This window comes from Urocitellus parryii, chromosome 10 (genome assembly GCF_045843805.1).
Source record: "Urocitellus parryii isolate mUroPar1 chromosome 10, mUroPar1.hap1, whole genome shotgun sequence".
Taxonomy (NCBI): domain Eukaryota; kingdom Metazoa; phylum Chordata; class Mammalia; order Rodentia; family Sciuridae; genus Urocitellus; species Urocitellus parryii.
Window position 1 is genome coordinate 79,164,259 of NC_135540.1, and position 22,870 is coordinate 79,187,128.

Sequence of the window (22,870 nt, forward strand, 5' to 3'; positions counted from 1 at the left end):
TTCCCACAACTGCCTTCTGTAGGCCAGGCAGGATGCCAAAACCTGTATTTCCACCAGGCACAGGGGTCCCACATGTAATCTCAGCAACTTGGTAGGCTGAAGCAGAATGATCGAAAGTTCTAGGCCAGCCTGGGCAATTAAGGGAGTCCCTGTCTCAAAATGCAAAATAAGAAGGGTTGGGGTTATAGCTCAGTAGTAGAGCACCCCTGGGTTCAATCCCTAGTACCACCAACATATCTATATTTCCAAAAATCTGGGGACATGGGTGACAGAAGAACTTCATCCCAGCTGAGGACCAAAGAGCCCTTGGTAACCATGAACTCATAGCTGTGCAGGGGTTTTGGAACTTCAGCTATCCAAATGGGATGAATTTACCCTAAGTCATTAAGTCCCAAGTTGTCAATTCTGCATTTATTTCAACAAAATTGACAGATGCATTAAAATAGGTTGTAAATCATAATCTAGAGTTTATATATCCTTTATTTATCATGAAGATCAAAAATGCAGATTGTCCTATATAGGACACTGGGACAATATATATCTTTCATGTGTGTGTGGGTGGGTATATGTATATACATATATATACCCACCCCCCCACACACACATATACATACATACACATATGTATGTATATATGCCATTTTGTGAATAGGACATTGGGCAGACATATCCTTTCATACACTACACAATATACAATAACTTTCATGATCTGTTCAACAATTAATTTTTGTAGAATGAGCAAAACACTTCAAAGGGTTAAGTACTTTTTTGACAATGTGTTGCTGGTTTCCCATGACACAGTTTGTTTTGACATCACTGGTGTTCTTGCCATTTGAGAATAATACAGTTTCTCATGTCAAATCTGATATCATCTTGGACCATAGTAGGTCCAGGGATATTACCCATTCTCATTTCACATATGCCGAGCAGATTTCTCTTCTGAAATCCAACAAATTTATGAGATTTTTCTTGTCTTTGTTCACAAATTTGTGAATAATCCGTGCATTTATGATACACATAACACAGATACCAACTATTCAAGTACACAAAGGCCCACATCATTTTTTACTTCAAATAGAAGTGGAGTATCTGGAAACCAACCAATCATGTTTATACACTGACACCATTGAAATTGTTACAGGTACCCACTATCTTTGGATGAGGCACAATGGCTTTCCTCTTCATTTCTTTTTTCCATCTTTGAATTTTGCCAGTTCCATTCTATCTTTCCCCATGCCTCCTTTGCTGAAAATAAAAATTTCCTTACATACACTGTCACCATATTATCAGATTCATGAACTGTAGAAAAAGAGGTTTTAAGAATCTAAGATGGTACTTTTCTTTCTTTTGTGATTTTGTATTTCTATCCAGCAGTAGAGTGTACAGAAAATATTATGGAGATGTCATTAATTTTCCCTCGTGTTTACATCTTGAGGCAGAAGTATCCACCTTCTACTTGAAGCTATAGATAATCAAAGGGTGGGCTATATGAGAAAACAACCTGGGCTATTGAAAATTATGTAAATTTTGAAAGAAAAATATGTCAAGAGCATGCTTTTTAAATTTATTTGAGCTTCATTTTGAAACTTTTAAAAACCCAACTATTTCACATTTGACTTATTAGCTCCAGAGAAGATATATGAATCTGTGCCCAGAGCAAGATCTTCTACTGCCTACTGAACAAGTCCATCTGGGAGTCCCTTAGGTCTTTACCCAACAGGTCCAACAATATCACTTACTCAGTTGTTCAAGGTGAAAAGTCCAGATATCAATGAACTCTCCACTGTCTCATCATGTCCTTCTGCCATGTCCCCTCATCCAATCAGACTCCAACTTCTGTTCCTTAAACGCCATTTGAAACCCCCAAAGGGTGATCTAATTTGCTACTGTGTCCTTAGTGTCTAGAAACATGACAGACACTTATGTACCTGCTCAAATTATTTATTGAGGGGATGAATCTGTCCTCTCCTCTTTGTCTCCATTGCCACAAATGCTGTCCTTGTGATCTCTTTGGCAAATGATGTTCACTGCCTCTGAACCAGTATGCCCGCCTCTGGTAATGCCAGCTCCCCTTGCCTTCTCTCCAATCCATCCTATTTAGTGTTGCATGAGTTAATTTGCAAATTTTCTTTTTTTTTTTTAAAGAAAGAGTGGGATGAGAATTTTAATATTTAGTTTTTAGTTTTTGGCGGACACAACATCTTTGTTTGTATGTGGTGCTGAGGATCGAACCCGGGCCGCACGCATACCAGGCGAGTGCGCTACCGCTTGAGCCACATCCCCAGCCAGCAAATTTTCTATAAAACATTTTTCTAGAAAAATGCAGCCTCAGTTTACCTCTTTAATCTACTCTTCTGCTGCTTCTCCTTTTTAAATATTTGTTTAGTCGTAGATGGACACAATACCTTATTTTATTTATTTTTATGCAGTGCCAAAGATCGAATTCAGTGCCTCACACATGCCACACAAACACTGTACCACAATCCCAGCCCTCCTACTACTTTTTTTGCTCTCAAAATTCCCAAATATTTCCTGCCTCCACTGCACACATTTTTAAAATTTCAGATTCCTATTTTTTGTTGCTGATATATAGGAAAGCAATTGACTTTCATCTATTAGCCTAGTTTCCTGTGATCTGCCACAAATGCTTATTAGTTTGAGAAGGTTTTGTTTTGTTTTTGATTATTTGGGGGTTTCATCTGCCAGGCCACAGAAGCAGTGACATCATTAATTTGTTTCCTTTGCTTTGTTCCTTACATGACCGGCATCCCAAGGAGCAGCTGTCATGGCATATACACAATTAAAGCTGCTTTCTATAGACAACATTCACTTGCCCTAGGTCCCAGCATAGTGAAGGAGTCAGTGTCCTTCTAGAGAGGCATTCTGGCTCTGGTTGCTCTCATGGTTTCCTGGGCCCGGCTAGGTCCTTGTGAACTGAGAGAGGCATTTGAGGGACCTGGTATGGAGTCTTTAAGGATGATAGGTCTATTTTTTCTGTACCTATTGGTATGATATGTGATTTTTCTTCTTTAGCCTGTTGATGTGATGGATTATATTAACTGATTTTTGAATGTCGAACTAGCTTTGCATACCTGGAATAAATTCCACTTGAAGATATATAGTTTTTTTTTTTAACTCATTGTTGAATTTGATTTGCAATTATTTATTATTAATTTTGCATCTATGAGAAATACGGGTCTATAGTTTCTCTTTCTTATAGTGTTTTCAATCTGGTTTGGTAAGACTGTCATCATAGAATGGGTTAAGAAGCAATTTTGTTGCTTCTTTTTTTTGGGGAAGCAACTGTAGAGAATTGGTATTTCTTTTTTTGTTTCAAGAAAGAGAGAGAATTTTTAATATTTATTTATTTTTTTAGTTTTCAGTGGACACAACATCTTTATTTTATTTTTATGTGGTACTGAGGATCTAACCCAGTGCCCCACGCATGCCAGGCGAGCGTGCTACCGCTTGAGCCACATCCCCAACCCTGAGAATTGGTATTTCTATCTTAAATATTTGGTAGCATTCATCAGTGAACCCATCTGGGCCTAGCACTTTCTGTTATGAAAAGTTATTGATTATTGATTGAATTTTTTTTCTTTTGGTACCAGAAATTGAACTTAGGGGCACTTAACCACTGACCCACAGACCTAGCCCTTTAGAGACAGGGCCTCACTAAGTTGCTGAGGTTGGCTTTGGACTCCTGCCTCAGCCTCCTGAGCCACTGGGATTACAGGTGAATGCCACCATGCCTGGGTATTGATTCAGTTTCTTCTACAAATATAGGCCCTTTCAGATTGTTTCTTTGTGTGTGAATTATAGCAGATTGTGTCCTTCAGGAATTTCATTTCACATAGATTATCGAGTTTGTGGGGACAGAGCCATTCAAATTTATTATTTATGGCATCTGTAGTGATGACCCCTCTTTCATTTCTGATTTTAGTAATTTGTGTCTTTTCTCTTTTTTCTTTATCTTACCTTAGCTTGCAGCTTACCAATTTTATTTTTAAAGCATCAGTTTTTTTGTTTTCATTGATTTTTATTTATTAATTTCCAACTTTCAATCTTATCAATTTCTTATCTGGTCTGCTTTTAATTTTTATTATTCTCTTTTGCTTAATTGGTATTTGATTTTCTCTTTTTTTCTAATTTCTTAAATTGGAAGCTTAGATTATTGTTTTAATTCTGTTTTCTTTTCTACTAATGCATTCAATGCTATAAATATCTCTCTAGTACTGTATCCCACAAATTTTGACAAGTTGTATTTTGATTGTATTCAAAATATTTTGAAATTTGTCTCAAGGTTTCTTTTTTGAGTCATGCATTGTTTAGAACCATGTTATTTAATCTCCAAGTATTTGAGGATTTTCAAGCTGTCTTTATGTTATTAATTTCTGGTTTTATTCTGTTGTGACCTGAAAGTATACATTGTGTGGGTTCTATTCTTTTAAATTTGTTAAGGTGTGTTTTATGGACTAGGATGAGTTTTTTTGTTTGTTTGTTTTAGTTAGTTTTGTGGTCTTAGTGAATGTTCCGTGTGACCCTGAGAATGTGGATCCCATTGTTTGAAGCAATCTGTATAGTCAATTATGTCTAGTTAGTTGAGAGCTTGAGCTCAACTATGTCCTTAGTGATTCTCTGTCCACTAAAGCTGGCTATTGGCGACAGAGGATGTTGAAGTCTAAAACTGTTTTTTGGCTTAGGGTGATATATATATATATATATATAATATATGATATATATATATAAAATATGTGATATATATTTATAAAAAAAAATATATATATATATAATATATATATATATTTATTTATTTATTTATTTTAAATAGGGTCTTGCTAAATTGCTGAGGCTAACCTGGAACTTGCTATCCTCCTACCTCAGCTTCCTGAGTCCGTGCGGCTTTAGGTGGGTACCATGGTGTCCAGCTTCTGGTTTACCTTGTATATATATTTTTTACCTCACATATTTTGATACTGTATTTGTGTGGGGGAAGGGGGTGTGCTGGGGATTGAACCCAGGGCTTGTGCATGCAAGGCAAGCACTCTACCAACTGAGCTATAGCCCCAGCCTGATGCTGTATTATTGTGTTTGGTTTTAAGTAAGCATTTTGATTCAATTTTCTCTTAGCATAGCAATTTTTTAAAATTAGTGGTTGCCCTCGTGTTTGCAATATACATTTCCAACCAATCTAATTCTGCTTTCAAAGAACACTATTGTTTCATGGTAGTGTAGGTAACTAGAGAGTATTCTCAATTCATTACTCCCATCCTTTACAACACTATTTCACTTATCCATATGTTATGATCACCCATACATTGTTGCTATTACTTCTTTGACCAGTTATCTGTTATCCGACTAAAAATTTTTAAAAGAAAATACTGCTTTAACTTTCATTTCTTTCTGCTCTAATCTTCCTTTATGTAAGTCTGAGTTTTTAACTCCTCTATGTTTTCCTTCTCTCTGAAGAATTTAACATTTTTCTAAGACAGGCCTCCTGGCAGAAAATTCTTAGTTTTTTTTTTTTTTTTTGTGATATTAGAAGGGTATCTTTGCTGTATAAAATCTATGGTGGTAGGGCGTTTTTGTTTAACACCTTAAATATTTCCAATCTGCTCTTGTTTTGTATGATTTCTGATGAGAAATCCAATGTAATTCTCATTCATGTTCTTCTACAGTAAGGTGTTTTATTCTTTTGGCTTTTTTTCAAGATTTTCTCTTTGGTTTTCTGCAGTCTGAATATAACTAGGTGTAGGTTTTGGTTTTTTTTTTATTCTACTTGATATTTTTGTTTTGGCTTTGGGCCTTTTTGGGTGGTTGATTGGCTTGGAGTTGTGTATTGTACCTGAGTTTTTATGCATGATAGGCAAGCTCTCTACCACTGAGCTACATCCCCCAACTCTTACTTGATGTTTTGAGCTTTTTAGAACTGTGGTTTGGTGTATATCAATTCTGGAAAATTCTTAACAATTTTTATTTCAAATATTTCTTCTGTTTCCCTCTTTTGTTTCCTCTTGGTATTCCACAGCTCTTGGATATTGTTTCACTTTTCTCATTCTTTTTTCTCTTTGTATTTCAGTTTGGGGAGTTTCTGTTGACATACGTTTAAACTCATGGATTGTTCCTCACCTCCTAATGATGAGCCCATCGACAGCATTAATTTCTGTGGTAGTATTTATTTCTAGCAATTTGATTCTTGGTTTCCATCTCTCCACTTGTATTACCCTATGTTCTTGCATGTTGTCTACTTTTTCCATTAGAGCTCTTGATATGTTAATCATAGTTGTTTTAAATTCCTGGTCTGATAATTCCAATATCCTTACCATTTCTTAATCTAGTTCTGATCCTTCATGTATCTCTTCAGATTGTTTTCTGGCCTATCAGCCTTCTAGTTTTTTGGTTGAAAGCCAGATATGATATATCAAGCAACAGATAATTAGACTTCTAATTGAAGCTTTTGTTAATCTGGGCAGGCCCAGACTGTTTGTTATACCTATAACTGAATAAGACTTGTTTTCTCTCCCCTCCTCCATTGTTTTGGGTTTTCCTAAGAATTCCTTCTTAAATTCCTTTTTAAATGTGTTTTGTAGGGCTGGGATGTAGCTCAGTGGCAAAGCGTCTGCCTTGCATTCGCAAAGCCGTGGGTTCGACCCCCAGTTCCAAAAAAAGACAAAAAAAAAGAAATGTGTTTTGTAGCTTTCATTATCCAATTATTATACTGGATTCCTACTGATGTGGTTATATGGTATTTGGGAAGCCTTCTATAATATATTTCTGTTTTTTAGTTTAATCCCTGGTTACACTCAGTAGTGTTTCTTTATTGTTCCTCCCCTCACATGACAGAAAGGTTAAAGGAAGCTAGAATTTTCTACACTTTCTCTAAACAGTCTGTTTAGTGGTTTTTGTGCTGTGAGGATGTCATGTTGACTTCTGAGATTTTTACATATTGGAGCTGAAATAGAAAGTCACTCACATTTTTTTTTTAAGTCCTTCACCATATTCTCTATAGGCCCAGCTTCAAAGAGGCAGCTTCTCCTTGTGTGCTCTAGTACTTGATACAACTCCAAAGATTAAATTTACTATCTCTTGGCTTGGTGACACTTTGAATTTCTGGAGAACAGGCATTATAGCTTTTCTTCGTTTTGTAGCATATAATATAAATCAATGTCTGCTGAATTGAAGGAAAAAATACTTTTCACTAATTAAAAACAAAGAACTACTTTTATTTGGCTCATTTCTCAATTTATTAGAATAACCACATTTTAGAGGCACAAAGCACTTAAGTTTACATGACTACAAAGTTATCACAAATCCCAAACTTTTTAGCCATAGATATTTTTACCTTTGTTTAAAGAAAAAGCTTTCAAAACATCTGAGTTAGCTCAATACACAGACCCTGAATATATGGGAACTACATATTTTTAAATGCTTGTACTTCCTGCTCTAATGTCTTCTTTAAGTGGAATCCAGCATAAAAGGGATTGAAATGTATAAGGTCACGATGCAAATGCTTTGGAGGGAAAGTGAAATCAATCTGCACAAAATGGAAAAAGATGTAGTGTGTACAGAAGTTCCATAAGGGTTCACTGAGCCATCTGGGCTTCCATGGCTTGTGCTGTCCATTCTGGGGCTGTTTGGCTAATTTTCTCCAAGAGGTTATTGACTTGGAAACAAAGTGATTGGATCTGCTTGTCCCATGTTGGCAGGGCTTCTCGTGCTAAAATTAAAAAAAAAAAAAAAAAAAGTAAATAATGCAAAAAATCTGAAATGACTCCTTTGTATTTATAGCAAATGGGAATTAAAAGATAAATATAATAATATTTATTTGTAAAGTTTTTTCCAAAATTCTTAGCTAAAATAGGTGAGCTAACTAAGCAATAGTTAAGAACTCAAACCATTAACAGAGTATATAACGTAAAACATATGCACACAGATAAATGCTATTATTATGAATTCTTGAAAACAAAATAAAGTCATTAACTAAACAACCTCAATCACACATGAACGCATGCACACGCGCGCGCACACACACCCTTATTAAAGCAGTTTTTCCTTTAACTAATCGTACAACACTGCCATCTACAGGGGAAAATAAATCTACTTATATAGTCTAATACTGCCTCTGTTTGACTCCGAATAACATTTAAACACAAACCCAATAACAACCACCCAAAACACTACCTTGAATCCAACAGATTTTTCTCTATGTCAGCAAAATGTAGTTAGAAATGAAAAAATGAAGGGAATTCTCATTCAGATGAGCAGCAAAATTTACCAATAAGGGGCAGAGATTTAATGGAAAAAGATATATAAAGTCATAATAAAGGCTGGGCGTGGTGGTACACATTTATAATCCACTAGGCTCTGGAGGCTGAGACAGGAGAATTGCAAGTTCAAAGCTAGCCTCAGCAAAAGCAAGGCACTAAGCAACTCAGTGAGACCCTACATCCAATAAAATATAAAATAGGGCTGGGGATGTGGCTCAGTGGTCAAGTGCCCCTGAGTTCAATCCCCCATACCAAACAAACAAACAAACAAACAAACAAACAAAAAATCATAATAAAAGACACAAAATAAATTGGGTAGATATAAATCATATTCCAAGTGGAAATATGTAATATCATAAAAATATCATAGAAGATTGCTGTTTAAGACTAGCCGAGATAATTTTGAAAATGAAAAAGAAGGGCAGAATTGTGATATGCCACAACATGGATGAACCTCAAACTTACTATGCTGAATGAAAGAAACAAAAAGGTCCCATATTAGATGATTCCATTTATATTAAATTCCATAATAGGAAAATATAGAGACAGAAGGAAGTTGGGTAGCACCAGAAGCTGGGGGAAGGAAGAATAGGAGTAACTGCTCATGGGCATGGATTTCCTTCTGGGGCAACAAAAATTTTTTCAAAACTAGATAGAGATGGAAGTACACTAGTTAGGGAGGGAGTATGTGGTACTGAATTGTTTGCTTTAAAATGGTTAATTATGTTATGCGATTTCAATCCCATAAAGTGAAAAGCAGTGGTGGGTAGGGTGCTTTACCAACAGTAACATTTACAATAAACTTATTATATCACATTGTTGCAGATCAGGTGAATGAAGTACTTGCAATCATGTATGTGGAACCCACCATATATCAGAGATCACAAATCAGAAAGAATGCTTACTTAATAAATTATACTTGCATAATTGATTATTCATCTAGAAAAATTAGATCATACTCTAAATCATCCACAAAAATGAACTATAGATAGATTAAATTTCTATTTATTAAACAAAAGAAAGATTAAAATATTAGAAGAAATTTTAGGAAAACACTAGCTTTACCTTAAGGTAAGATAGAAACATTTTCAATTTTTTTTAATACAGTCTCCTTCAAAAGAGCAGCAAAATTTACCAACAAGGGGCACAGATAAATCATAAAATATAAAATTGACATGTTTGGCTGCAAAAAAGTTTAAGAAAATACACTTACAATATGCATTTCCCTTATAGAAAAAAAAAACTTGATATGATGGGGAAAAATCAGTAATACATATAACAAAGTTAAAACAATCATTATACCAAAAACTATAAAAAATGGATACTGAAAGGTCAGGAAAGGTGTGGTAGAAAGAAGGAAATAGACAAGAAAAAGTAACATTCATTTACAGAATTGAAAATGCTAATGCCAAACAAATGGAAAGGTATTAAACTTCAGTAATGATAAAAAAATGCATACCTAAATAATAATGTCATTTCCTCCCGTTAAATGGCAAAATATTTAGAAAGCCATGACATCCAGCTATTGAAGATTCAATTTCTCATTCTGGTAGAATTCTAAACAGCTATACTTTTCTGGAAAGCTAACTGGTAGTATCTCTTAAAAGTAAAAATACACATATCCTTTGAGGGCTGGGGATATAGCTCAGTTGGCAGAGTGCTTGCCTTGCCAACAATAACAACAACAATAACAAATCCTTTGATGCAACAATGTTTCTTCTAAGCCTGTTCTACAGAAATAAGTGTATTCTATAGAATACCCTAAGTGTATTGGTACATAAATATACAAGGAAGCCAAGCAAGGTGGTACAGGCCTATAATCCCACTAGCTCACAGGGCTGAGGCAAGAGGATCGATCACAAGTTCCAGGCCAGCCTCAGCAGCTTAACAGAGCCCTCAGTGACATTTTAATGAGACTCTATCCCGAAATTAGGGACCAGGAATGTAGCTCAGTGGTAGAGCACCCACGGGTTCAAACCCCACTAATTAAAAAAAAAAAAAAGGGCAACCACTTGACAATGGTAAAGATTTGAACTCAATAAAATATTACATAGCTATAAAACAAATTAGATTGCTATTTTATAACTTGAAAATATATCCATAGTATAATAAATTTGAAAAGCAATTTTAAGTACTATGTACTTTAAAATACTTGTAATCCCACTTTTAAAACACATCTATGTTTTTACATTATCTTGCATAGCATCTAGAAAGACACACAAAGTTCACAGACATTATTAGTTACATCAGAGACCTTAGAGGAAAAGAAGAGGGAGTGGGAAAATATAATGAATGCTTCCTTTATTTACCATTGTAATGCTTTACTTGTTATGAGCATATTTACCATTATTTTTTGAGATCTAAGAAAATTAGAAAAATATTTTATATATTAACTTAATATAAGTTAATTTGAATGACCCTTCCTTGGTGATACCTAGGCCATGCTACTCGTCATCTACAGTGTTTACTTCTCATTTTCAGTGCACTAGTCACTGGATATTGAATATACTGTGTAAAATATGACAGTATTAATATCTGCCATCAGGAATTTCAGCTTGGAAGCAGAAGGAAACATTTAGACAAAGATATACAATTGAAAATAATTAAGATTAATGTTAGGAAGAAATTCAGGGTGACATGAGAACATACAAAGCTACCCCTAATCTGGAGAGATAAGAAGATCACTACTGATTAACACTGTTCAAATTGAGACATGGGACAAAACAAAGATGGCTAAAGCGGGTGAATATTTAGGAGGTTTGACAGAGGCAAGAATTTACAATGCTGAAAAAAATACAAAGAACTATGTGGCTGGATTGGTGAGAGAAAGCTAAAGAGGATCAGGAAGGGTATTTTGGAAACTCTGTAGAGCTTTGACAAGCAACAGGGAAGTCATTCATCAGAGTGTAAACAAAAACAACATGATTCAGAGTTTTTTAAAATTTCTTTTTTATGTTTGCATTTTTAAAAGATCACAATCACTCTGGCTAGTAGGAAAAAAGATTAGAAAGGAGCATGAAGTAGGGGAAAGGCTTCTGTCTCTACAGCAGAAGAGGTTAGGATAGTAGGGTTAGAATAGTAGAATAGGTGACAGGGGTGGGGCTAGGGCTGGGGCTCAGCGGTAGAGCGCTCGTCCAGCACATACGCAGCATTGGGCTCGATCCTCAGCATCACATAAAAATAAATAAAATAAAGGCATTGTGTTCAACTGCAAGTAAAAAAAATATTTTTTAAAAAAGAATAGGTTGGCAAGTGGTACAAAATGAAGAAAAGCAAAAGGATTCTATATGCCATTAAAAGGAATAACTGGCAGGTTTCTGGGCAGTGAAGGAGAAGAGGATGTTAAGAACAAGGAATGTTGGAGAAAGTGAATAATGCAGTTTTTGAATGCCTAGGATCACACAGGAAAGAGAGATAATGAATTCAGTTTTGGATATGTGTTCATTCTAAGATGCCCATGAAGCAGTCAAGTACAAACACCGTAATAATGAACTAAAGCCATGGGCTGGGAATCAAAGATTGACATGAAAGTAAATGTAGCCACTGTCTACAAAGAGATGGTAACTGAATCAAGGGGGGCCATAAGTAACTCCAATATTTAAAGGTACCACAGAATCTATAATGACTGCAAAGAATACCTGGTGAAATAGTAAGGAAAGCAGAAAAATGGGCTGGAGAAGAAAGAAATCAAGGCAGCATTAGTGATGGTAGTGAGGTGTCCAAAACGGAAAGTGAGCAACACCATTCATTTTGTTGAAAAGTCAAGATGAAGCCTTAAAGATAAAAGGATCTTTCTTTAAATGGGAGAGACCTGTGTACACTTAAATATTAATGAAAAAAAGTCAACAAAGTAAAAAAAGAATGAAAACAAACAAAAATTTAACTGCTAACTTCAAGTTCCTAAAACAGTACTTTTCTTCTTCTTCTTAAGTGAGTAGGTGGGGAAGTAGAGGCTAGAGAAGCGCGGGCAAAAGAAATGGACAGGGAGATGGAAAACATCTCCAATATAACAAGAAAGACAAAAAAGTATTTAGGTCTATACCTAAAATTTAGAGGTTTTAAATCTGATCAAGAGGTTAAAATAATTTCACAATGATGCATTTTATTTTTCTTATTTTGTGAAATAGGAAATAAGGGTTTTTGTTCAGAGAGAGGAAAAAAGTCATAGGATAAAGAAAAACCAAATCCGAAATAGTTATTGCACAGTGGTGGACTAGAAAAATGTACCATGAATCCCAGGTAGTATTGAGGACGTGTGATCTTAAATTTTCAGTGTACCTGTCTGATACTTGATCCTCCTCCAGCAACACTAGCTAGCTATTCATGTGCAGGTTTGGAAAAGACATTCTGTCTTTCAAGGTGAAGTTTCCTGGACAGCTGGAATAAAAAGTCAACAGGCAAGTAAGTATTCTAGGGCACCTGTAAAAAAGTAATTAAACTAATGGATTATGGAATCCAAGCCAATTAGAAAGAAAAGTAAAGACAAATAAAAGGGTTTCACTGACTGGAAGGAAGAAACGAGTCAATCAGCAGCTCCCATGTGGTCAAGGAAGAGCTGTAGGATGGGAGTAAGTAGAATGGGAGTAACTGAGACAGACCAACAGAGAAAAAGGGAAAAGGTTATGGTCAGAGTGAGGTATTTCAAATTAAAATTTTACAAGTGGAACAGTTCTGGATACAACCAAGACCAGGGTGTAATGGATGTGGGAATAAAGAGCAGAAAAGATATCAGACAAAGTCAAGGGATCCACTTACCTGCTGGCTTCCATTAGTTTAATGAGCTGCTGAATAGAAAATGCAACTGGCATTTCCACATGCCCAATACATCTTATGAGGTCTATAAATGTTTGATAAGTAATTGAGTAAACTGATAAAATTCAAGTTTCAAATTTTCCTTAATTTAGCAAATGCTGCATTAAGCAGATTCATGAATATAAAGTTATTTAAAATTATTTCTTAGAAATAAGCTATTCCAGTAGTAAAATTCTGTGTCAAAAGAAATTATTCAATATATTTTAATCATACATGTGCAAAATTCACTGCCATTTCATAAAACAGATACACAAAACTTCTTACTTTCAAAATGAACTATTCCATCAATCTGGTCAATAAATCCATTCATACGTCCTTCTGTTATCATTTGGGATGCTATCTTTTCTGCCTATTAAAAAAAAAACCAATAAATTTTCAAACTTATTACATCTAACAGTTATTCACATATAAGAGAATTGAAAACTTCTGGTTTATCTATCTCTAAGCTTTACATATACATTCATCTGCCAACCATTAGAAAAACATGTCTTATAAAACTGCTTATTTTCCTAATTATTTGTGGGCATTACATTATTTTAAGTCAATTTGGATATATTCTTGTCAGATTTTAAACAAGAATCTAACCCTTTGACCAATTTTCTCTTCTGCTCAAAATCAAACTAACAATTTTCTTTTCACTAGGATCTTCCCCTGGAGGAAAAAAAAAGCCAAACTAGTTTTTATTTCATTTCAATTTCCACAGTGTTTAATGTCCGAAAAACTCTTTAAGAAAGTTATATATTTTTTTAAAAATGTATTAAAAGAAGGAATAGATGTTCAGATTCAAAAGGGTTTAAAAGACAATTAAAGGGGAACAAAGGATCTTCCATCCTAGCTCCTGAAGACATATTTAATGTCTAGTATGTGAATGCAAACAGCATTGGAAGTCATTTATTACTTCAAAAGCAATTAAATCACTCCTAACAGACTACGACTATCATTTATTGTTTCAAGTACATTCATTTCTTTTAGGATCAGCAAGGGGATTATACCTCAAAATCTAAGAAGAAAGCATCTTTTAAATGGTAACTTAAGTCTTGGTTCCCAAAAAGAAATTGTTAGAAAATCCTAAATTGAAATTTCATTACCAGATAAAAGGGGAATTTGACTCATAATTGTCTGACTTTAAGGTTAAAGTTGCTTACTTTTAATACTATTTAAAATTGAGAGAACATTTTGTAAATAACTGAAACACCCTTTACATACCATTGGTACATTGTTGGAATTTATATATGACCAACCAACTTGGAAGAGTGAAATTAAATTTTCTTGTAAGTCCTTAGTAAATCCTAAGGATGAAATTAAACTCCCTAGTAATTCAATCCTAAGAATGAAATTAAATTTATATATGGCTAACTGAATCCTAATGAAATTAAATTCCTTAGGAGTAAATTCCTCATATATACTTAAGACACATTTCTTAAATTAAAACTGATCACAGAAATTGCAACAGAATAGCCTGAGGTATTGCCATATCATTCTCTCAAAAAGATAAAATATTTGGGGCTGGGGTTGTGACTCAGCAGTGGAGTGCTCGCCTAGCATGTGCGAGGCGCTGGGTTGATCCTCAGCACCACGTAAAAATAAATAAATAAAATAAAGGTATTGTGTCCAACTATAACTAAAAACAAAATATTTTTTTAAAAAAAGAAATATTTAACCTTCAAGTTAATCTACTGCAGAAAAAGAAGGCATGTATCAATATCAATTTTTTAAAAATCAGAAATCATTATGAAGCAGATATAAATAAACACTAAACAAAGATATCCTCATGAAATGGGTGTCATAATCTGGAAGTCTATAGATTTCCATTCTAGGTAACTTTATTATAAAACACAATTTTAAAAAACCAAAACTAAAAGTACTAAGGCAATTCCATTACAACAGCATTTTAGTATTTAAACAATTTATTTTCATTTACTTGAGGGTTTTTATGTGTTGTAATGTAGTTTTATTTTTGCTGCAGTGGTTGACAACATTTACCAACTATGTATTTTATTTTCTCATTACTTCAACAGTTCTGAGTCTTAACTTCCTTTTTATGTGTTAGAATCAAGAAAATACCTTAGCTGCAGGGATCTCTAAAAGAGCTCCAAGTTCTTCAAAGGTAATATTATTATATAATTTGCTTGCAGACAACAAATTGTGTTCAATAACAGCTCTGTCCAAGATGCTGGAACCTTAAATATAAATAAGATAGTTATATATCATAAACTTTAAAAAGATGTAACTTTTTTTCTGAAAATTTCTAGAGTATAATAACTAGACCTTTTATTGATTTTCTGCTCTGCTCAAAATCATTACCCTTATTCCTCTGATCAGTATTTTAAAAGTAACCAATACTCCTTTATTTGATACAATTTGATTAACATACAATTAAATAAAAGTAAAACAGCATTTGCAAAATTAGTGATTGCTAAGTACTTACTAAGTGAATGAATTTAACTGTTTGATTAAAAATTACAAAATAAAAAGGGCTGGGAATGTAGCTCAGTAGTGGAGTGCCCCTTGGTTTAATCTCCAGTACCACAAACAAATAAAAACAAACAAAAGTGTATCTGCAAATGGGAAAATACAACACGTTTTAGTAATTTTTAAATCTTATTTCTTAAAATTTTCTCTTATAATCATTACTGTGATAATGTAACAGTTGAGAATTAAGAATAGTAGGAGCTGGGGTTAAGGCTCAGAGGTAGAGCACTTGCCTAGCATGTATGAAGCACTGAGTTTGATCCTCAGAACCACAGAAAAATAAATAAATAAATAAAGATATTCTGTTCATCTACAACTAAAAATAAATAAAAAAATAAATAAGAAAGAAATAGGGACAATATTTTTATAGAGGCAGAACTGAAATCTTTTAATGGTGTAACTTATAAAAATCTATTTATCCACAAAATCAACTGTATTTTTATATATCATTAATGAACAAACAAAATAAAATTAAGAAAACAATTGTGTCTAAAAGAACATCAAAAAACACAAAGTACTTAGGAACAAAAAATATAAAACTTATAGTTTATAAAACACTGCTGAAAGAAATTAAAAATAACTGAACAGTTTATGGCAGCTCAATTCACAATAGCTAAACTGTGGAACCAACCCAGATGCCCTTCCATAGATGAATGGATTTAAAAAACTGTGATATACATATACACAATGGAGTATTACTCAGCATTAAAAGAGAATAAAATTATGGCATTTGCAGGTAAATGGACAGAATTGGAGAATATCATGCTAAGCGAAGTAAGCCAATCCCCAAATATCAAAGGCTGAATGTTCTCTCTGATAAGTGGATGCTAATCCATAATAAGGGAGGGCATGGGAAAAATGGAGGAACTTTGGGCAAAGGGGAGAGAAGAAAGGGGAGGGAATATGGGGGCAGGAAAGATGATGGAATGTGATGGGATATTATTACCCAGGTACATGTATGACTGCACATATGGTGCAACGCTACATCGTGTACAATCAGAGAAATGAAAAGTTGTGCTGCAATCGTGTGTAATATATCAAAATGCATTCTGCTGTCACACCTAATTAAAATAAGTTTTTAAAAAATAACTGAATAAGTGGGAAAAGCTGATATAGTTAAGACGGCAGATTCAATGCAATCCCCCTATCAAAACCTTGGCTTGCTAATTTGTAGAAATTGATAGGTTGATTCTAAAATTCATCTGAAAATTGAAAAAACCCAGAAGAATCAAATAATCTTGAGGGCTGGGTTGTGGCTCAGTGGTAGTGCGCCTGCCTAGCATGTATGAGGCACTGGGTTCAATTCTCAGGACTACATATAAATAAATGAATAAAATAAAGGTCCATCAACATCTTAAAAACAAATTATCTTAAAAAAGAACAAAGTTGTAGAATTTACATTCCCCAATTCGAAAACCTATTACAAAGATATAGCAATCAAGACACTGTAGTACTGGCATAAGGGCAGAACTATTATTCAATGGAACAAAACTTAAAGAGTCCAGAAATACACTCACATTTATGGTCAATTGGTGGTCAACAAGAGTACCAAGACAATTCAATGGGAAAAGTAGTAGTTTTTTCAACAAATGTTGTTGGGCCCACTGGATATACACATGCAAAAGAATTGAGTTAGATCCCTGCCTCACACCATATAAAAAAATTCATTCAAAATAAATCAAAGACCTAAATGTAAGGGCTATTCTCATGAAACTTTTAATAGAGTAAATCTTCATAACCTTGAATTAGGCAATGGTTTCTTATACATGACACCAAAGGACAAGAAAAAAAGAATACAAATAAACTGTACTTCATAAAAATTAAAAACTTTCATACTTCAAAGGACACCATCAAAAAAGTAAAGTGAAAAAAAAAAGTGAAGAAGGCTAGAGGTGTAGCTCAGTGGTAGAACACATGCCTAACATATGTAAGGCCCTAGGTTCAATTCCCAGCATTGGAAAAAAAAAAAAAAAAAAAGTAAAGAGACTATACACAGAATGAGAAAAAATATTTCCCAATCATTTATCTGGTAAGGCACTTGTATCTAAACTATCTAAAGCATTTTTACAATATAATAATAAAAGGGCACATAATCCAATTTAAAAATTGGTAAAGGATCTGAAAAGATATTTTCCCAAAGAAGATTCACAAAAAGGCAATGAGCATAATGAAAAGGTATTCAACATTATTAGCTACCAGAGAACTACAAATCAAAATCACAATGATACACCACTTCACCCAGTAGGATGGATAAATAAAAAAATATATAACGACAAGTATGGATAAGACTGTGGTAAAACTGGAAAAGTTATACCAGTTATAAGGAATATAAAATGCAGCTACTATTTGAAAAACACATTGGCAGATTCTTAAAAGACTAATTAACCTGGTGCAGTGGTGCACACCTGAAATTCCAGGGATACAGGAGGCTGAGGCAGGAGAATCACAAGTTCAAAGCCAGCCTCAGCAACTTAGCAAGGCCCTAAGCAACTTAGCCAGACCCTATCTCAAAATAAAAAATAAAAAGAAGTTGGGCTGCGGTTCAGTGGTTAAGCATCCCTGAGTTCAATCCCCAGTCCAAAAAAAAAAAAAAAAAGACTAATAAAAACACAAAGTTACCATATGATTCAGTAATTCCATTTCTAGGAGTACACTCAATAGAATTGAAAACATATACATACAAAAACATTCATGCAGAAGTTCATAGTAGCATTAATAGCCCCAAAATAAAAACAACCTAAATGTCCATCAAATGACAAGCAAATAAGTAAAATGGTACATCCCATGATAGAATATTCTTTGGTATTCCTTTATATTAAAGGAATGAAGTACTGATATGCACTATGTTTGAACTTTGAAAACATTATGCAAAGTGAAAAAAGTCAGCCAGAAAAGGCCATATGTGATTCCATTTATTTAAAATGTCCAAAATAGATAAACCTATAGGACATAAAATAGATTAGTAATAATATTGCACAATTCTAGTAATATTAGAAACCACTAAAGTCAAAATAAAAATTGTTTTAAGATAGTAAGTTAAGGGGCTGGGGATGTGGCTCAAGCGGTAGCGCGCTCGCCTGGCATGGTGCGGCCCGGGTTCGATCCTCAGCACCACATACAAACAAAGATGTTGTGTCTGCCGAAAACTAAAAAATAAATATTAAAATTCTCTCTCTCTCTCTCTCTCTCTCTCTCTCTCTCTCTCTCTCTCTCTCTCTCTCAAAAATAAAAGAAACTACCCAAGTCTTTAAAAAAAAACAAAAAAAAATTGCAAGTTAAGAGTTGAGCATGGGTGGTGTAAGCCTATAATCCCAGCAACCCAGGAGGCTGAGGGAGGAGGACTGAAAGTTTGAGTCCAGCCTCAGCAACTTAATGAGGCCCTATTTCAAAGTAAAAAATAAAAAGGGATGGGGATGTAGTTCAGTGACACAATACATCTGGGTTCAATCTCCAGTTCCAAAATCAAGATTGTAAACTATGGGAATACCAGTAAACAAAAATGTCCAAGAACGATAAATAAGGAAAGAAACGGGGTCTAAAAAGAAAGAGGAATAAGACACATATTTCCTCTGTATATAGTCACACATGAGAATCATTTGTTCCTCAGAGATACTAGGGGAATATTCTTCTTTTCTAAAAAAATTATCTAATTAATTATATCTTAAAGTCAAAGTTATACCTGAAGCTCAACTATATCAATTTCAACAACTTCTAAAAATTTTACCTAGCTTTTTAAATATATTTTAAAATTATACATAGACACGTATCTTTATTTTGTTTATTTATTTTTATGTGGTGCTGAGGATCAAATCCAGTGTCTCACATGTGTGAGGCAAGCGCTCTGCCACCGAGCCACACCTACCCCCCTTATCTAGCTTTTAAGTGGTGTGTCAGACAACTTAAAGAGTCTATAGCTGCACAGAATACACCAAAAAGAAAATTTAAAAAGAAAAAAGAGTTGGGCATGGTGGTGCACACCTGTAATGTCAGTGGTTTGGAGGCTGAGACAGGAGGATCACGGGTTCAAAGCCAACCTCAGCAATGGCAAGTGAGACCCTATCTCTCAGTAAAATACAAAACAGTGCTGGGGATGTGGCTCAGTGGTCAAGTGCCCCGAGTTCAATCCCCAGTACCCCCCCCCAAAAAAGAAGCTGTGTTCAGTGGCACAGGCCTGAGGCTGAGACAGAAAGATTCCAAGTTCCACGGAGAGCTTCAGCAACTTAGCAAGGCCCTGAGCAACTTATTGACACCCTGTCTCAAAAGAAAAAGGGCTGAGGTTATAGCTCAGTGGTAAAGTACCCTAAGGTTAAACCCCCAATAACAAAAAGAAAGAAAGAACAGCTCCCATCAAAACACATAAGTACATTGACAGATAGATAGGCTACAAATTTAATTTTAAGTTTTCTAGCAGCCAAGCAAAATAAGAAAATCAGCTTATCTATTCCCAATGTGTTTAAATAAGATTAAAAACTAAATGCTCAGAACTAGAACTAATTCTAAAACATTAAAGGAAATTTTTCCTAAAGACCTGCATAAAGTAAATTCTATGGAAAAAATATCTTCTCTAGAGAGTAAATGAGAATGAGTTGCTTAAGTGCAATTAAACAAAAGAAATTTAATGAAGTCAATATAATCCCTTCACTGATCTGGTTTAACTCAGAGCAGTAAGATTGGATGAAGTGTGCATCTTTCAGCTAGTCACTATTAACACTTTACAGCTAAATCTAGTCAGCTTTATGGTTGACTCTTTACAGCTAATTTCTCTTTGATACAGGATGAGAGTGAATTCAAGGCAGCAAGTAGTAGTTATGTTCTATAACAATATGCATGCTTTTCTTGATCTTTTCCATGTTTCTACTTGTCTACACCTATGTTTTTTAGTATCATATGTGTTACCATTATAAGCTACTTTAAAAACTCTGTATGCAAATGCACATAAAACAATTTATGTTTTCAATAAGCAACTACTGAAAACAGTTTTCCTGGCAAGGCAGTCTGACTTAAGCAGATACATCCCATTACTAGGAAATATGACACCAAGTTCTATTCTTATTGGCAACACTACACCTTGTGTAACCTTGGGCAAGCTACTGTGCCAAATTTTGCCCTAAAATAGGACTGGATAATTATGCCAAACATCAGATAATTATCTGATGTTTAAGATTATGTTATTTATCAATGGTTGAAGTTTCTTTAAAAATAGGGATTGTTATTGGGCTAGGGATATAGCTCACTTGGTAGAGAGCTTGCCTTGAATGCAAAAGGCCCTGGGTTCAATCCCCAGCACCACACACATACACACACATACACACACACACACACACACACACACACACACACAGGCATTATCAGTATAGTCCATAATTTCTTTTGCTTTCATGAGTTTCCAGACTGCATTATTTCACAAAATGCTTTCCAATAGGAGCTATTTAAAAATATATGTCAAGCCCATGTCTGTGTATCATATTCATCTTCAGTCAATATAGTATTCTTCTTTTTTTGTGGGGAGTGGGTGGTACCACAGATTGAATCAGGGGCACTCAACCACTGAGCCACATCCCCAGCCCTATTTTGTATTTTATTTAAAGATAGGGTCTGAGTTGCTTAGCACCTTGTTTTTGCTCAGGCTGGCTTTGAACTCACAATCCTCCTGCCTCAGCCTCCTAAGCTGCTAGGATTATAGGCGTGTGCCACCACATCTGGCATATTCCTGTTTTTAATCATAAAGTAGTTATAATGAAATGTTATGAAAAGACAGCAAGATGCTTCTAATTTAACACTTTCCATTAGCTATACCTACATATGTGCAAGACATAATCATTACCATCAGCTGTAGTTGCTTTTTGGTGAGGCATCAGCATGGCAGCAAATTCTTGAAGTTGATTTCCTCTGATGATCCTGTCTAGGTACATTTTCTCTAGGATCCCATATGCAGCAAGTTGCTGGCACCTTTCATCTTTAAAAAGAGTAGCTAACATCCGAGAACGCTGCTGTCCTAAGGGAAACATAAGCATCAAATACTTTTACAATGTTTCTTCAAAGAAAACAATTATAATTTATGATCTCATTTTTGCCTCTCAAAATACAGTCAATCCTTACTTCAGATAAGTCTTTTTGTTTTTTGTTTGGTTTTTTGTGGTGCTGGGGATTGAACTCATGTCAAGAGCTTTGTAAGGTTTTGAACAACCAATAAAAAAAAAAAATACAGTCAATCCTCATTAATCAGAGTAGTTATGTTCTATAAACAAAATTTCTCTAGGGTTCTCAATTTTTCAGAAAGTAAAGAGGTCTTAACATTCAAGAATTAGAGAATCAGAAGTATTCAAAGAAAACATGAAGAAAGTGAATTTTAATATATATTAAATATATTAGATATAATATAGTTAAAAATATATGTATGTGCATATAACATATATATTTTAACTATATATTATAAATATTATATAGTATATATTTTATATATGTATATACATATATTTTTTTAAATACATAATATACAAATATATAAATATGTATAAATGTCAGAGTAGGAAAAACATTTCTAAGCAACACAACTAAACCTAGAAACCATAAGAGAAAGATTAATAAATGTAAGTATATAAAAATTAGAGACTAGGGTTATAGCTCAGTGGTAAGAATACATGCTTGGGACTGGGGTTGTGGCTCAGTGGTAGAGCACTTGCCTAGCATGCATGAGGTATTGGGTTTGATTTTCAGCACCACATATAAATAAATAAAATAAAGGTCCATTGACAACTAAGAAAATATTTTTAAAAAAAGACACACACACACACACACACACACACACATAAAATAAGCTTCTGGGGAACTTTTTTTTTGGGGGGAGGGGTGTGGGGGATGTTAAAAACCAAGCCAAAAAATTTGAAAACAAATTTGAAATATTTTTATTAATCACCTTTTATATATAAAAAGCTTTCACAAGTTATCAAGAAAAAGATGAACAATTCAAAAAATGGATAGCCAATGGACATAAATACATAATTCACTCAGAAAAAAAATACCGGTTTTTCAACAATGATTTTTTTTAAACACACAAAAAAATGCTTAAGAACATTCATAACAAATGAAATGTGAATTAAAACTAAAATAAGACACAATTTTTCATTTATCAGATTAGCAAAGATAAAAAAAACTTGGTAATACCTATGTGAGGAATCAGGTACTCATGAACTTTTTTTTTAAAGTATAATATTAAAGGGCAATGAATAACATATTAAAAACTTAAAGTATATATTAAAAAGTTAAAAGTATGTTCCTTTGGACCTGGGAATTTAACCTAAATGTATACTTACCATGTG

General features: G+C 34.1%; 1 protein-coding gene across 2 annotated transcripts in view; it reads right to left on the bottom strand.

The window, feature by feature from the left end:
- Window positions 1–7,233: 7,233 nt before the first annotated feature.
- Window positions 7,234–22,870, bottom strand: part of Cops4 (COP9 signalosome subunit 4) — a 31,592-nt gene continuing 15,955 nt past the window's right edge. For both annotated transcript variants that reach the window (XM_026408996.2, XM_077803235.1), the window contains 4 exons: window positions 21,376–21,546; window positions 15,144–15,259; window positions 13,344–13,428; window positions 7,234–7,717 (listed from right to left, as the gene is read on the bottom strand). In XM_026408996.2, the coding sequence (XP_026264781.1) occupies window positions 7,584–7,717; window positions 13,344–13,428; window positions 15,144–15,259; window positions 21,376–21,546 (506 nt within the window). In that variant the 3' untranslated portion in view covers window positions 7,234–7,583. The remainder of the gene's footprint in view (window positions 7,718–13,343; window positions 13,429–15,143; window positions 15,260–21,375; window positions 21,547–22,870) is intronic.